This window comes from Oncorhynchus mykiss, chromosome 17, assembly GCF_013265735.2.
Source record: "Oncorhynchus mykiss isolate Arlee chromosome 17, USDA_OmykA_1.1, whole genome shotgun sequence".
In the NCBI taxonomy this organism is placed as follows: Eukaryota; Metazoa; Chordata; class Actinopteri; order Salmoniformes; family Salmonidae; genus Oncorhynchus; species Oncorhynchus mykiss.
Window position 1 is genome coordinate 54958414 of NC_048581.1, and position 16024 is coordinate 54974437.

The 16024-nt window shown below is 42.0% G+C and overlaps 1 protein-coding gene across 25 annotated transcripts in view; it reads right to left on the bottom strand.

Moving 5' to 3' along the window:
• celf4 (CUGBP, Elav-like family member 4) overlaps positions 1-15466 on the bottom strand; it is a 107789-nt gene extending 92323 nt beyond the window's left edge. For 18 of the 25 annotated variants that reach the window (XM_036950204.1, XM_036950200.1, XM_036950202.1 and 15 more), the window contains exon 1: positions 14827-15466. In XM_036950204.1, coding sequence (XP_036806099.1) covers positions 14827-15064 — 238 coding nt within the window. In that variant the 5' untranslated portion in view covers positions 15065-15466. The remainder of the gene's footprint in view (positions 1-14826) is intronic. The other 7 variants (XM_036950199.1, XM_036950198.1, XM_036950187.1 and 4 more) reach the window with 1 other exon arrangement.
• Between the last annotated feature and the right edge of the window lie 558 nt (positions 15467-16024).

Below are 16024 nucleotides of genomic sequence, written 5' to 3' on the forward strand. Positions count from 1 at the left end.
GGACCAACAACATAGTTACACTGTAGCTAGTTCTAGGACCAACAACATAGTTACACCGTAGCTAGCTCTAGGACCAACAACATAGTTACACTGTAGCTAGCTCTAGGACCAACAACATAGTTACACCGTAGCTAGCTCTAGGACCAACAACATAGTTACACTGTAGCTAGCTCTAGGACCAACAACAGAATCAACTGCAGTGAGTTACACTGTAGCTGATAGTTCTAGGATCAACAGCAGATCAACAGCAGTTCTAGGATCAACAGCAGATCAACAGCAGTTCAAGAATTAACAGCAGATCAACAGCAGTTCAAGGATCAACGGCAGATCAACAGCAGTTCTACGATCAACAGCAGATCAACAGCAGGTCAAGGATCAACAGCAAATCAACAGCAGTTCTAGGATCAACAGCAGACCAACAGCAGTTCTACAATCAGCAGCAGTTCTAGGATCAACAACAAATCAACAGCAGATCTAGGATCAACAGCAGATCAACAGCAGTTCTGGGATCAACAGTAGCTACTCCTATGGGCCTTGTTTCAATATTGATCTTAACCAGATCTTTTTCGTATCCACTAAAAGCTTTTGATCTATTTTGATTTATACCTGTGCAACTGTTTCTTGTCACCCATGCTTATAAGATCCTTGGCTTGCTCACTATGCACGATATGGAACTAATGTATCCTCATTTAATGGCTGCTTTTATTAACTTTCATTTGATTGATTTTCTGTTGTCCTAATATTGCTTTTATTGGATATGGTGTGATGAATCCCACAGGTTCCCGCGAAAACATCTCACGAGGGTTATCCTGATTTATGAAGAAGACAAAAGAAAAACAAATCTCCACCATTTCATGTTCCCAGGAATCTTTGACGTGCCATGATATCTGTTATTCCAAACAATAAATATACTATGATAAAAAAAAAAAACAATGTAGAAATGTATATGAAATTACGAAAGCATAAGACAGTGAACAACTGTGAGGCTCAATGCCGTCATGTCTTTGTCTGACTAGAGTACATGTTTCAAGCCCTCTTGGCTCTCTTCTGGATGCGAGTAACCTGATTTACTATTCCCATTCCTGCCATGTGATTCCATTCGGCCACCTAAACCTCAAGACAGCATGGAGGCAAATCTCACACACACACCCACACGTGCACACGCACACCCGCACACCCACACACACACACACGCACCCGCACCCGCACACGCACGCACGCACACACTACAGCATTAGAAATAAAGGCCTAATGGCTGAACACACACACAGTCTGCTAATAACCACTTTATTGTTATTAGCAACAAGCACTATAGTACAGGGCTATGTAATCACTGGACCTATAGACAAAGGAACGTGTACCTTGCTCTATAATTATATAGCATGGATGTGTACCCTGTAATTACACCTACACAGTATAGATGTGCGGTATGGCAATGAATGGCAGAGAGATTGCCTGCATTATGAACAAACAATAGAGAGGATTGTAATTCACTATCATTATGGTACAAAGCATGCAGCACCACAATATGGAGATAATTCTCATTCAGGAGACCTTTTGAGTCCTGTGTTGAATTCGCTCCTGTTCTCAGCCTGACCTACATGTTCCATTGATCTCTAAGAAGTTGAACTTCTAAATGTCAGTAGATGTGTGCATCAGACCTACAATGGAATATAAACCGAGCCAGAATGTTGCAAGGCTTTATCCTCCCTAACCCTCTAACTGGTCCTGTAGGATAAAGTTGGGGATGAGGGAGAATTGTGGTTGTTTTCGTTGGCTCAGTTGGTTGGAGAACGGTGCTTACCTCAACCGGAGTTTATGGTTTGATTCCTGAGTGGAAACCACACAAACAAATGCACGCACGCACACTGTTCACAGGGAGCAATAGCAGAATGTGAGGATTAGCATTTTCTGAGGGCAATATCGCTGTATAATCGAATAAAGAGGGGTGACTACACAACAACCCCAAAAAGTGAAATGTATTAATAAAAGCTGTATAAACAACAGAAAGTTTCCCATATTTTGAAAGTATTGCATTCTCTCACTCCGGAACAGAGGCTTTATCTGAAACCTCAGGGGAACAAGCAGATGGATCGAACAGAACCAAAGCGTCAGCCTCTTTAAACATTGAACATGGACCACAATAACACTTCCATGATGCAATTGCCTTGAAAACAGTAACTATTTAACCCTCTAAGGAGCCCTTGTCAAAACAGTGCTAGAGTACGCTTTCAGGCACTTAAAATCGCCATAGCAATAACATGGCAATAGCAAAAAAACATAAAAACAACTATCTTAATATGAGGAAGGAGGATGTTGTACTTCTGCCATTTTATTTATTAAGCCTCTTTTAGGGTAAACAACAGGTTAAGCTGATGAAAGTTTAAAGGCTGACCAAATTAAGCATAGCTTTGTGCTTCACATTTAGGATTGTGTATACAGTTAACATACATCTTTCAGGGAAATATTATATATACACATTTTTTTAAATTAGTTTGTCCCTGCATTTTTAAACCGTATTGTGCTGACGATTTCTTATTGAGGAAAAAAGGCCTTTAAGGCTGCGGGTATGGGTGTGTATAGAGGCGTGTCCAACCCACATGTGCCATCTTCAATTGGTAGTCAATGGGGTGATGTCCCCCTTAGCATTTACCATCTTGAACTAGGCTGAAGGCCCGTGGTTTGAAGGGAGCCTAGCGTTGTTCGCTACAATAGTATCTTTGTCTTAAGGGAAAGATCCCCATGCTATGTCTCGGCAACGTAAGTACGTTGTGAATTTCCTGTCGTCTCAACGTTGTGCCTATGTAAATCTGATGCATGTGTGCTATCTGGTTAAGAGTAGTTGTTTGTTTGCTAAAAAGAGTCATAGAAAGTATAGTTGTTCCAAAAAAGGTATAGTCCAGTACTGTCAGAAGGGTTGGAGGTGCCGGTCTTTCTTGACTAGCTGCTTGGGGAACTGCTTGTCAAGCATGGCCGAGTGAATGGGGAAAATATATGTTGAACATTTGTGAAATGATGACGGTAATAATTCAATCATTTTTCATTGTAATTCCATTGTGAACTCATGCAACATATCTTGACAGGCTATATTATATAATTTGACCACTTCAGAGCATTTTTTTTTTACAACAAAAATCCATATAAAGTGCAGTAATTTGTTAAATTAGAGGCATATGTGAACATTAAACCATTGTTCAAATACTATAAAACTGAGATAATGGGAAATGGAATGAGAGATGGCTAATCCTGATCGGTTGGAAGATTTGGCACAAGCTGCATTTCGCAGAGAGTGTGTTTTTAGAGACAGGTGTGACTTTTTTGCAGAAAGTACAGATTGGCTCATCAGATAGATTTTGTGAAACTATCATATAGGATTTTTGCTAGGATTTAAGACCTACTTTAGAAAGGCAAACACATGCCACTCCGGTGCATTTCCAAGTGCTCTCCAGCCTCAGGTTTCTCAGGCAACGGGCACTTTTCAGAGGGAGCTTACAGATCAAAATCTCATAGACCTCGATGAGCCGATGGTTTGGATGCAATCATCACCAAAACGAACGGTTGCACCATCCCAAAACAAGTTCAAGTACGTGAACAGAGAAGGCTTCCACCCACTTCATTTATGTGCAGGTGATAGGTCATGTGGTGCAAAAGACGCTGCTGAATGTGGTGGCCAAGGTGGAACGCACGAATCGTTCATTCGGCAGAACAGCAATGTTGGCCTATGCAAGCTGTTGAGGATGGATGGCTTATTGGGGAGTGTTGTCTACTCGTTTGAAGTATATTGGCCGTTGCTAAATAAACTTGATACGTCCTAATGGTCCTCTCTTTTGAAGCTTTGATTTGATTTTTACCGGTCAAGGCATAACTGAGCGAGACATATAAAACCTTTTTGTTATAGTCCATCTCTGACATGAGCGACTCTATTTCAGTCTTTGAATTGTGTCATTTTTTTGTTTGTTTAGCTCTTCTTGGTTACGCCACTGTATTTCATGGTACGGCATTGTATTTTACCCACAGGCTTTATTAAAGGGATGATTTTGAAATGCAAATACCCAAGGTTGTGCACAAGCCCTGAGGCTGAGAACAATTTATATTTATCAATGGTGATCTCCTAGCAGTGTGCGTATGATGATCGTAGGATTGTTTGATAAATCCCACTATGAATACAAACATTCTAAATTACGTTCCTAAGTAGTATTTTAGAATAGTTTCGACGCAATATTGACAAATGCGGCCCCTGGAATATTGACGCACACTATTCTTATATACAACCGTTGCTTGAATGTCCTTTTGAGATTACTTAACAAAGCCTGTAAGCAAATAGTACAAGAGGTATTTTATGTAGTTGTGTGTACGACCCAAGTGATTTCAGATAGAAATATGTGTTATAGATCTGCCATTCTCATTGAAGTCTGACAAGCAGTATCCCCGTTCCATGTGCAATATTTCTATGCTTCCCCTCTGTACATTTAGCTCCCCTAAGATTGCTGAGGTCAGCAGCTCCTCTGACCTAAGGGATGAGTCCCTTCCCTCCAGGTCAGCGTAGCAATAATCCCCTGGGCCTTACTGTGTGGATAAATTAACGACATCCTAATAAGTGCATATATGCGCGGAGTAGACCACATTTTGTCACATTAATGTCATATTGAAAATTCAGTTGTCAATCAAGCACCCTTAACATTAGAAGACTCAACATTTGCAGTGACAGATTAACACTAACAAACCGCAAGATGTTATGACTCGGTTACAACATGTTATGACTCGGTTACAACACGTTATGACTCGGTTACAACACGTTATGACTCGGTTACAACAAGTTATGACTCGGTTACAACACGTTATGACTCGGTTACAACACGTTATGACTCGGTTACAACACGTTATGACTCGGTTACAACACGTTATGACTCGGTTACAACATGTTATGACTCGGCTACAACATGTTATGACTCGGTTACAACATGTTATGACTCAGTTACAACATGTTATGACTCAGTTACAACATGTTATGACTCGGTTACAACACGTTATGACCCGGTTACAACACGTTATGACTCGGTTACAACACGTTATGACTCGGTTACAACACGTTATGACTCGGTTACAACACGTTATGACTCGGTTACAACACGTTATGACTCGGTTACAACACGTTATGACTCGGTTACAACACGTTATGACTCGGTTACAACACGTTATGACTCGGTTACAACACGTTATGACTCGGTTACAACATGTTATGACTCGGTTACAACACGTTATGACTCGGTTACAACACGTTATGACTCGGTTACAACACGTTATGACTCGGTTACAACACGTTATGACTCGGTTACAACACGTTATGACTCGGTTACAACACGTTATGACTCGGTTACAACATGTTATGACTCGGTTACAACATGTTATGACTCAGTTACAACATGTTATGACTCGGTTACAACACGTTATGCCTCGGTTACAACATGTTATGACCCGGTTACAACATGTTATGCCTCGGTTACAACATGTTATGACTCGGTTACAACATGTTATGACCCGGTTACAACATGTTATGCCTCGGTTACAACATGTTATGCCTCGGTTACAACATGTTATGACCCGGTTACAACATGTTATGCCTCGGTTACAACATGTTATGACTCGGTTACAACATGTTATGACCCGGTTACAACATATTTGTTACGGTGTTAAATCGTGTTCTGACAACGGTTCCACCAAAAGTAATGACAGGAATGAGGATACATGTAAAAGCAAGAGAGTATGATGAGAATCTGTTCTTGATGCACCATCAGTCAAACAATTTCTCTTCTGCTTTCACATTTCCCCCCATGTTATTAGCTATGTGGTGTGTGTGTGTGTGCGCAAAGTGACACTTCCTGTGTTTTACTGACACTTCCATATACCTGTACAGTGACTGTCAATCTCCTAAACTAATATGAGACTGCGTCCTCTGCCAGAACGTCCCCATTCCTTCATGATGATAAAGGTCACAGACTTGAATGTGTCCAATGAGGAGGTCACAATAGCAAGAGGTCTCTTCCCCCCTGACAGCAATCATAACTCCCGACCTGCAGTTAGCATGCTAATCATCTAGTCTTTGATCCCCTCACCATTTCCCTTCTCCCTCCCCCATTCCTCTCCTCCCTACATGACCATAGCTCACTGTAAGTAACTAGCTCTCTGGGCTAATGATCCCGGACAATCATAATGGACAACAGCATCCGAGGCACCTTGACAACTGTCCCCACTGACAGATTAGGCAAATTAGGCACGTCTCACGTTCTCCTCCCTATTTTTCGTCTTGAGGCTCGGATGTTTTTAGACACCAAGAGGTGTGCGTGGGGCGGTTGAGCTGGTGGGAGGATTTTGGCGACACGCGGCCTCGTCGGTGACACATGTTGCCCCTTTTCCCCAACAAAACGCTCAACATCGATCGCTGCACGTCGTCATAGAAACAGGGCACGATGTGGTGCCTGAGTGTGCATTCCGAACGGAGCTGAGTGGAGAATTCTGGGCAGGGAATGAGAGAGGGAAGGAGGGGTACACACACACCCCAAACCAACGACGTGAGGAGAAAAAACAGCCCACAGAGGGGATGATGCAACAAGAGTGAAATCCTGCGGCCAAAACGCTTGGTGCATTAACGCAGCCCGGTAGAAAAACACCCCCCCCCCCACCCCGCCTCTGTCTTGCTCTCTCTCTCTCTGTCTCTCTCTCGCTTTCTGTCTGTCTCTTTGTCTGTCTCTCTTTCCTTTTCCTTGTTGAAAGGCTACATTGGTTTCAGCGCCTCGCTGCCTGTCAGGAGGAACTTCCAATGCGGCAACCTGTAACACCTTCCCAGAGTGCCACAGGGTATTACATTTACGATACTGCAGTGCCTTTAGACATTATGTCCATTCACGAAGTTCCCAGTTTCAGCTAGTTTTCAAATCAGTCAGTATCCAGATTTGATGAATTCTTAATGAAAGAAGAGATTTTTTAATATTTCATGAGGATTTCCATTGCTTCTCTAAGAAGAAGGGTCCCTATGTGGACCAACAGGTCTAGAACTACGCTACCCGGGGCTGTTTCCCAGACCCAGATCAAACTGCCAATCAACACTCTGTACAGTGTACCACCCGCTCCATCCAATTAAGTTACAGCAGGTTAACTGTCCTCTCTTAACCCCCTAAAGTCAATGCTGCGCCTTATTATTAGCATAATTAGCATAATAAAACAATCCCCTTAATCTGTCTGTTTAAGCTAGATATATCTGTTGTTTTTGCTTGGGCTGTTTCGCAATCCACCGCATCTGCCCAATGTTGTCCTTCTGTGTCTGTGGTGGAAGGTGGCAGAGCTACAGTGGTTGTCAGATCAGGCGACCAGGAGACATCCCGAAAATCCCGGTCTTCTCACGAAAACCGTCCTAATAGTTGGATCTGGAAACTAATATGGAAAGCGGAGACTCTCACGAACACGATGGAAGTGAATGAATGGAAGTGAATAAGGCATTTTTTTTTGCCTTCTTATATCTCTCATACACTTCAAAACATACTTCATTTCGATTTAGTTTTTGGCTGTATGTTTTAGTAATGTTACCATATTGATGTTTGTGACATGTCTACTTTTATAGGCGACATTTGGGGATCATAGGGGATCTTGAAAGGCATATTTTTTTTTAGATAGGATTAATCACCGGTGATAATTTATCTACACCACCTGCCAGCCAGCCTGCCCAGTATCTAGGACAAAATAAGGTGAGTGCAGAAGCCCAACGGGAGCATCTCTGTCCGCCTTTCAATTGAATTGGTCAAAAAAACACCCGAAGATATCAATGTACCTATTCCTGGTGCATCTCTCACGTTCAAAGGACTCCTAGGAAAACCCCAAAGCAGAGCTTCCGAAGGCAACTCCGACAAGAGAGGACATTTTCGTTGATCTTTAACAATACATGCAATTACTCTGTTACTACATATGTACTACACTGTTATTACACCAAAACATCTGATGATAAAGGACACATGCATTGTTGACACTTGACAGTCATACATGCTAGGAGCGTCTCATTGACCCAAGGTGAATTACGAGGGCGACTGTCTCTGGCAGTCACCTGGTTGGTAGTGTACTTCCATATCTCCACCCTCCCTCCCATGCTGCATTGCAAAAAAAGAGAGAAAGTGGCCCGTCTTTGTGCCGGCGTCCCTCTCAGCATGCACGGCGGCAGCTGGTGACTGTTATAAATGGCCTCTATTAGTACGGCCCAGTCGCAGAGGGGAGAGAAATAAAATCATTGGGAGAATATAGGCCTAGTGTTGTCACCTCTGTGCCCGTTCCCTTCCTTCCTCAGCCTCCTCTATCCACCCCCTCCCTTTCAAGGGGCCGGCAATTTAAACACTAGATTGCTAGTGATACATGGGGTCATTATTGGGATGGTTATGGCAATTTTATTTCTTTATTTGTTTATTTGTCAGGGAGCATGTACAACATGCCATTGCACCAGATTTAGCTCATTTTCATCTGTAGTCGCTGGGCAGAAAACAAACATGAATACATCAATACAATGCTACAATATAACAGACTATTAAAATCTCTCTCTATCTATCTATACTGAACAAAAAATATAAACGCAACATGCATTCAATTGGGCCTAATCTGTGGATTTCACATGACTAGGAATACAAATATGCCTCGGTTGGTCACAGAGATATATATATATATATATATATATATATATATATATATATATATATATATATATATATATATATATATATATATATGACATGACTGGTTTGCCTTTAGCCACTTTTTTAGGTTATGCCTTGAAACTAGCAAAGGTACTGCACTCTCTCACAATGGTTGGCAGGGTGTTCATAATCCAGACGCTCTGACTGAAAAAGACGTCTAGTCAAATTTGGTGGACCTAAACTGAGTTGAGCAGACTCCTCTGGTTGAAGCTCTTGTTGTCCTGATATTGTCCTTGCAATACGTAACAAACTGCTTAAGAGGTGGTGGGGCAATGTCATGAGTGATCTTAAACAGCAGAGTGGTGTCGGCATAAGAAGCTCTTAAAGCTCAGTAGGTTGTATTTCTTAATGATTTTGTAGTGGGGACAGCTGTTTGATTTTTTTGTCCAGCACTTTCAGAGTTTCTTTACAGAGCTTTTGAAGTGGTTTCGTTGCTGTGATACTAGCTCGTGACCAGGTTGTGACACAGTACGAGAGAAGGGACAAAATCATTGAGTGCATGTACGACTTAGCAGCATCTGCCGACATTTGGCTCCTGAAAAATTAGACATTTACCAGGTTGCGTTCGACTGTTACATTTACTTCTTTTTTCTTTTTCGTTTTTTTCGAAGGACAGGTTAGAGTCACAATGGTATAGTAGAGTAGTATCCAAGGAATGTCAGACAATGGACAAAGTAGGAGGCTGTCTATCTAACTATTTTAACATGTCACTATAACATTAGTAATAGCATATTAATAGCATCTATAGGTGGTGTTAGTTCAGAGCTTTATTGGACAATCACACAAACTCACACTAATCTTTGTTAAAGGTATTTTCACATGTCCAAACCAGCCAAAATCATTTCATTTTAGAGTTTTTTCCAATAACAATGGTTTGTCCATCAGGTCAAATAAAGGGCAGTGTTGTGAAATAGGGGAGAAACCCTTCACAGCAGGAACATAAAGAGGAATAGAGCATATGGAGGAAAGGAGAAGTAGTAAAGGTATAGATACTCAACTTTTGACTACTTTATTTATAAGAATCTTTAGGGGAGTCAATCATTTTAATCCCTATTTTTTTGGGGGTGGGGGGGTGGGGGGAGGAATAATTGACTTGTTAAAACCCCCCTAAGGTCGATATCTGCGCCCCTGTGGAGATCTAATTTGCATAATTATAAAATCCCCATGAAAATGTGTCAGTTTAAGCTAGAGATATCTGGGGTTTTTTTTTTGCATTGGATGTATCCGCCTATGTAACTCCTCTGCATCTGCGGTGAAAGGTGACAGAGCTACAGTAGAGCTGTGTTAATCAGAGAATAAAACAACCTGAAAATCGGTCTTCACACAAAATCGCCTGTAGCATCTGAACGGTTTGGCCTAAAAACTATTAGGACCCCTCTATGGAAATATGAGACTCTCACGAACACGATGGTGTTCTCCGACCGCCGCAAGCATTTTGGGACTCGTCTGAAGTCGGTACAGCCAATCTGCCAACTTCTGTGTGTAGTGTCCGAACAGTTTGGGCTATACACTAATATACACGTACCTGTCAGCTGTTTTGCTCTAGGATGCCCGAAGGCCTCACAAGACTCGTCTGAAGGTCGCCCGGTGACAGTCCCCAAAAAATGTATGGAGTATATATGGACTCTTTAGAGACAAAAATAAGCGGTTAAATACACGTAACAAAATAAATAAATAAACTATCAAATGTGTCCCGATCTTCCTTAAATCTCTCAGATGTAGGATGGACACTTCAGAACAAACTTCCTGTATATGTTTTTTTTGTGGACTATTTGTTGTTCAATGTGTTTGTATGGGCTAATAGCAGTAAGGACAAATCATTTATTTCATCAAATAATGTTTTTCTTTTATTTTGTTACTTCAAGGGGTCTTAGAATTCAAATTAAACTAGCAAAATTATCCTTGGTATGGCCTTCTTAAAACAATTATATATCACTTGGTAGGTCACTTGGGTATCTGTACTTTACTTTACCATTTATATTTTTGACAACTTTTACTTCACTACATTCCTGAAGAAAATAATTTACTCCTTACATTTTCCCTGACACCCAAAAGTACTCGTTACATTTTGAATCCTTAGCAGGACAGGACAATGGTACAATTTACCTACTTATCAAGAGAACATCCCTGGTCATCCCTACTGCCTCTGATCTGGAAGACTCACTAAACACAAATGCTTTGTTTGTAAAGGATGTCTCAGTGTTGGAGTGTGCCCCTGGCTATCCATAAGTAAATAAAAAAACAGGAAAAGGGTGCTGTCTGGTTTGCTTAATATAAGAATTCTTACTGGGTGACTTTCACTTTTAGTTGAGTCATTTTCTTTTAAGGTATCTTTACTTTTACTCAAGTATGACAATTGGGTACTTTTTCCACCACTGCTAGGCAACAGGATATAAGATAAACAAAATAGCCGCAGCTTGCATGTGAGTGTGGGTGTGTAGGGTCCGTATAAACATATGTGCATATTATGTGTGAGTGAGCAAATGAGTGAGTGTTTATCTGTGTTGGAGTGACAGTGTGGTGAATGTGTAGGGCCCTGTGAGTGTACATAGAGACAATGTAAAATACTGTGCATAGAGACAATGTAAAATACTGAAATAAAAGGTCAATAAAGATACAAGGGAAACTCTGTCCATGTAGGTATTTTCTTAGCTATTTATCAGTCGTATTGCTTGGGGATAGAAGCTGTTCAAGAGCCTGTTGGTGTTAGACTTGATGAACCGGTACCTCTTGCCATGCGGCAGCAGAGAAAATAGTCTATGGTTTGGGTGGTTGGGGTATTTGACGATTTTCCAGGCCTTCTTTTGACACCGCCTGATATAGAGGTCCTGGATAGCAGGGAGCTCGGCCCCAGTGATGTACTGGGCTGTCTGCACAACTCTCTGTAGCGCCATGCGATCGAGGGCGGTGCTATTGCCATACGAAGCAGTGATGCTTCAATGGTGCAGCTGTAGGATCATTTCAGGATTTGAGGGCCCATGCCAAACTTTTTCAACCTCCTGAAGGTGAAGAGGCACTGTGGCACCTTCTTCACGACTGTTTGTGTGTGTCTGGACCATTTTAAGTCTTTAGTGAACTTGAAGCTGTATACCTGCTCCACTGCCGCCCCGTCGATGTGGATGAGGGCGTGCTCACCTCCCCGTTTCCTGTAGTCCACGATCAGCTCCTTGGTCTTGCTGACGTCGAGGGAGAGGTTGCTGCTCCAGCACCACACTGCCAAGTCACTGAACTCCTCCCTGTAGGCTGACTCATCGTCGCCGGTGATCAGGCCTACCATCGTCGTGTCGTCAGCGAACTTGATAGACACTCACTTAGTGAAGACTACAGGTCTGAATTCCAGCAAATTCACCAACCATGTTTCTGTCACTATAGAATACACTAATTGGTGGTAACTACAATTCAATCAAAGGGCAAGGCACACTGGGAAATACACAAATAAGGTTGAATAAATTCTCAAGTTGAATTATATTCAATCAACGTAAAATTAAAAGTTGAGCGAACATAGAATTCAACTTAAGAATGAATGTTGGTTCAGTTAATATGCTCAAAAAATGGGCACACTATAAATCGTATTGTAGCTGGATGTCTTGATATTTTAAGTTTAATCAACTTCCATGCTATTTTGTTGAGCAAACTAGAAATTGTATTTGCTGCTGGTTGCCTTGATTTTTTTTAGTTGAGTCAACACATTTCTTTTTTACAGTGTGGCAAAAGGCTGCAAATATTCTCAGACCCTATTGTTGTTCACTTTTCTTGCAGTTTTAATACCAATAAAAAGCCAAGAACATTCTTCAACCCTAAAGTTGTTTATAGATCAACATTGACCTTGTTTGATATACATCTATTGGATACATTTTGTACCACAATTGGAAAACGTTGCCATTCACACGTTTTGCCAGCTTGTAGATGTATCCAAAATAGGATGAAAACAATGACATGTTGTTAACCATGCTATGACACCGACTGTCTAGGGGGTAGGCCAGTACAGTCAAAATGCAAACCGCTACCTCTGTCAAGACAATGGTTACTTGACATGAGGTCATGACTGGACATCTTATAACACCTTCATATCTATGAGACTGTCACATATTATAAGCAGTCTATTAACATATTATAAAGGCTTATAACAAGTAACAAACATTATACCTGTTAGCTGTAAGTAAAAGGTTACCAAAATATTCTTTACTCAAGTTAATACATTCAGACATAACCTGACAGCAACTTCAAAGTAACAAACCCCCAACATTCGACAAACATCCTGTTTGCGGGGAGGTGTAGGGATATTGGTCTGGCTGGGAGAAGGAGTGTGTATATATAACGTCTTGGCCAACCAGCTAGCCAGTGAGAGGGCTAGCACCTCCAGCTAGTTAAAATATGAGAGCGGTGCTGCGGAGGGGGGCTCACTAATGAAAGGGGGGGGGGGCTGCCTGTGAGGCCAGGCCATATATCGCTGTGAGGAGACAGTTCCTAGAATCACCCGGCGTGGCCGCCCATAGTTCACGGGCCACGCATGATTAACCGTTAGACAGGGAATCGCTACTACAGCTGGGCTATTAATAAAATATATACCCTCCTCCCTTCCTCTCTCTCCTCCTTCTCCTCTTCACCCTTCACACTCTTCTCTTTGGTTCCCCCTTCCCCGGCAATCTCCTCCTCCCTCCTTCCTGCTTTATTTGTATTTCATCATCATGCAAAATGTCACGTTGTTAACAGAGGATCGGGGGTGGTCGGGGATTGGGGGATACTACCAGGATTGGAAAGCTGAAACACTAGCTCTGTTTGTACTTTAACATCCCCATGTGAAGTGAGCCTGTGGAGTCTGAAAATGCCCTCCAGGTGTTGCAGATCAATTGAACCCTTCAATCGAAGAACTATACATGTGCTTTTTCATTTTCAGATGATTACTGATTACTGATTTTGTTCACTGTAATGTCCAGTAATGTCCAGAATTGTCAACCCACATGGGATGTATTGTTCATGTTATCTATTGATAGTTTTTTTGTAATATCAATACTCTGGATCAACAACTTGATCATTAACATAATACCAAAGGGTTGACAAGCTCTCAAAGGGTATAGCATATCAATAGGTAGGATACGATCTCACACTTGCACACGCGAGCGAGCGCGCGCGCGTGACTAACACACGCACAGTCCTTCAGTCCTCTCTCTATGTATAAGCTGGTTGTTCAAACACCTGCCTCCAGAAACACAAAACATCTCCATGCATGATGCCAGGCACTAGACTAGAGCATAACATCAATGACATATGGTAGGTAGGCGGGTGGACCACATATAATTGATTTAGGTAGGGAATACAGTAGAATGCATTATGTAAAATCTCAAATATTGGTCACATTTGCTCAGAAAATCATACAGAAGCCCGCGCGCACATGCACGAGCTCGCACGCACGCGCACGCACACACACACACACACACACACACACACACACACACATACAATTCCCCTCCCTCCCTCTTTCCTATTGCAGGAAACTTGCCATCACGCGCAACAGAGTGCAAGGTGCCGTGGGCAATAAGCCACGGGCTCCACGGGTATATTCGAGAAATGTTTTAACATCGAAGCAGGGTGATTCTGCACTTGTGAATGAATGCACAATGACTATATGTGTGACTCGTTACTCTTAAGAAGTAGCATACACTTCGAAAGATACAAGAGAACGGCACTTGCTCTTAATATTGTTACATAATATTAGCTGTCGTGATTTGTGCCAGCGCTGTATGCCTGGATAACTCAGAACATTAATACATGGATATGTTAGTTGAAATGTCTCAATATTCATTACGGAATCCAGACTATAGCAATGGACTATTCCTTTTCCCATAACATGAAACCTGTCGAGAGTATACTACAATAGTAAATGACACAAAAAGACTACTATAAAAATACCAACTATTACTATGCAACAACCACACGTGTCCAATACGTGTCAGTCCTGTCTCCCGAACCAGGGGGAACAAGACTGCAAGCCATGGACAGACATTCGTGACAGGCAACGGCGACGGGAGCCGAGGAGAAAAGAGAATGAAGATGGGAATCCCGCTCTCTCTTTGACCGAGTAGTAGGCTCAACCCACCTTTGTGCATGCCCGTAAAGCGGTCCTTGAGCACGGTGAGCTCGTAGATCTTGCCGAACTCCTCAAAGAGCGGTCGGAGGTCCTTCTCGTCCAGGTTGCGTGGTATCTGCCCGATGAACAGTTTGATAGCGTCGTGGTCCTTCATAGGGATGGTGCCCCCGCAGCCCGCTGGACTGTGGCTTAATCCGTTCACCAGCCCGTTTGTGCCATCCACCTGTCCGTTCGTTAAAGTTGCCATCTTCGGACCGGCAATGAGTTGTGGTAACAGCGGCGGCAGCAGCAGCGCAATCTTGGTGGCCTTGTGTAGAAGCTTCCGAAGTATTGGTCAAAAATGTTATTCAAAAAAGCCTTGCTGGTCCTACTTCTAGTCCTACCAAGGCAAATATGTACATGGATAAGTATACATATGTATCATTGGGCTAAAACGAATATCAAAGGCTTGGAGCTGTCTGCTGGTCCCGGCGGAGGCGTGATTCCTTGTATTTATGTCCTAGTTAATAATTCATTCATTCATTTAGTAAAATAGATGAGAGGGATAGAGAGAGAGAGAGAGACCAAGAGCTTTCGCTTTCTATTTACACCTTTCGTTCCCCTAGTCCCTGCTTCTGGGTTCCCTTTTATTTTTTGCATTGAGAAGTCGGTATGGGTGTTCTCGGTTTAAACGAACGGGGCCAGCTCAAGAGCTGCAAGGACTGCGGGGAGGTATGGAACAAGGGGAACCACTATAACTCAATGTTTTTGTTACACAGCCTTTTCTCTACCCCTTCCCGTTGGTACGTTCCACCAAGAGAAAGGGGGTTTATAAATAAAGAAAAGAGTGAATTTGTACGGTTCTTTGTGCAATAGTCAACCAAGTGTAAATCACGCCACGTTTGCAGGGAAATAATAGGCATAATAATATTAACAACAATAATTATAATAGTATGATATTATATAAATATATATATATATATATATATATATATATATATATATATATATATATATATATATATATACATCTAGTAAAAAGCATGAGCTGACGCACACCCCAATTCTTTTGAAGAGGTGTTGACTAACGAGAGTCGTACACACTCACTCTCTCTCTCTTGCTCTCTCATATATATACAGTATCTACCATATGTTCCTTTCAAAATATACCCCAATAGGCAACCAACACTGATTGATTGAAAACCATTTTGATTTGGAGTGAAAGGCC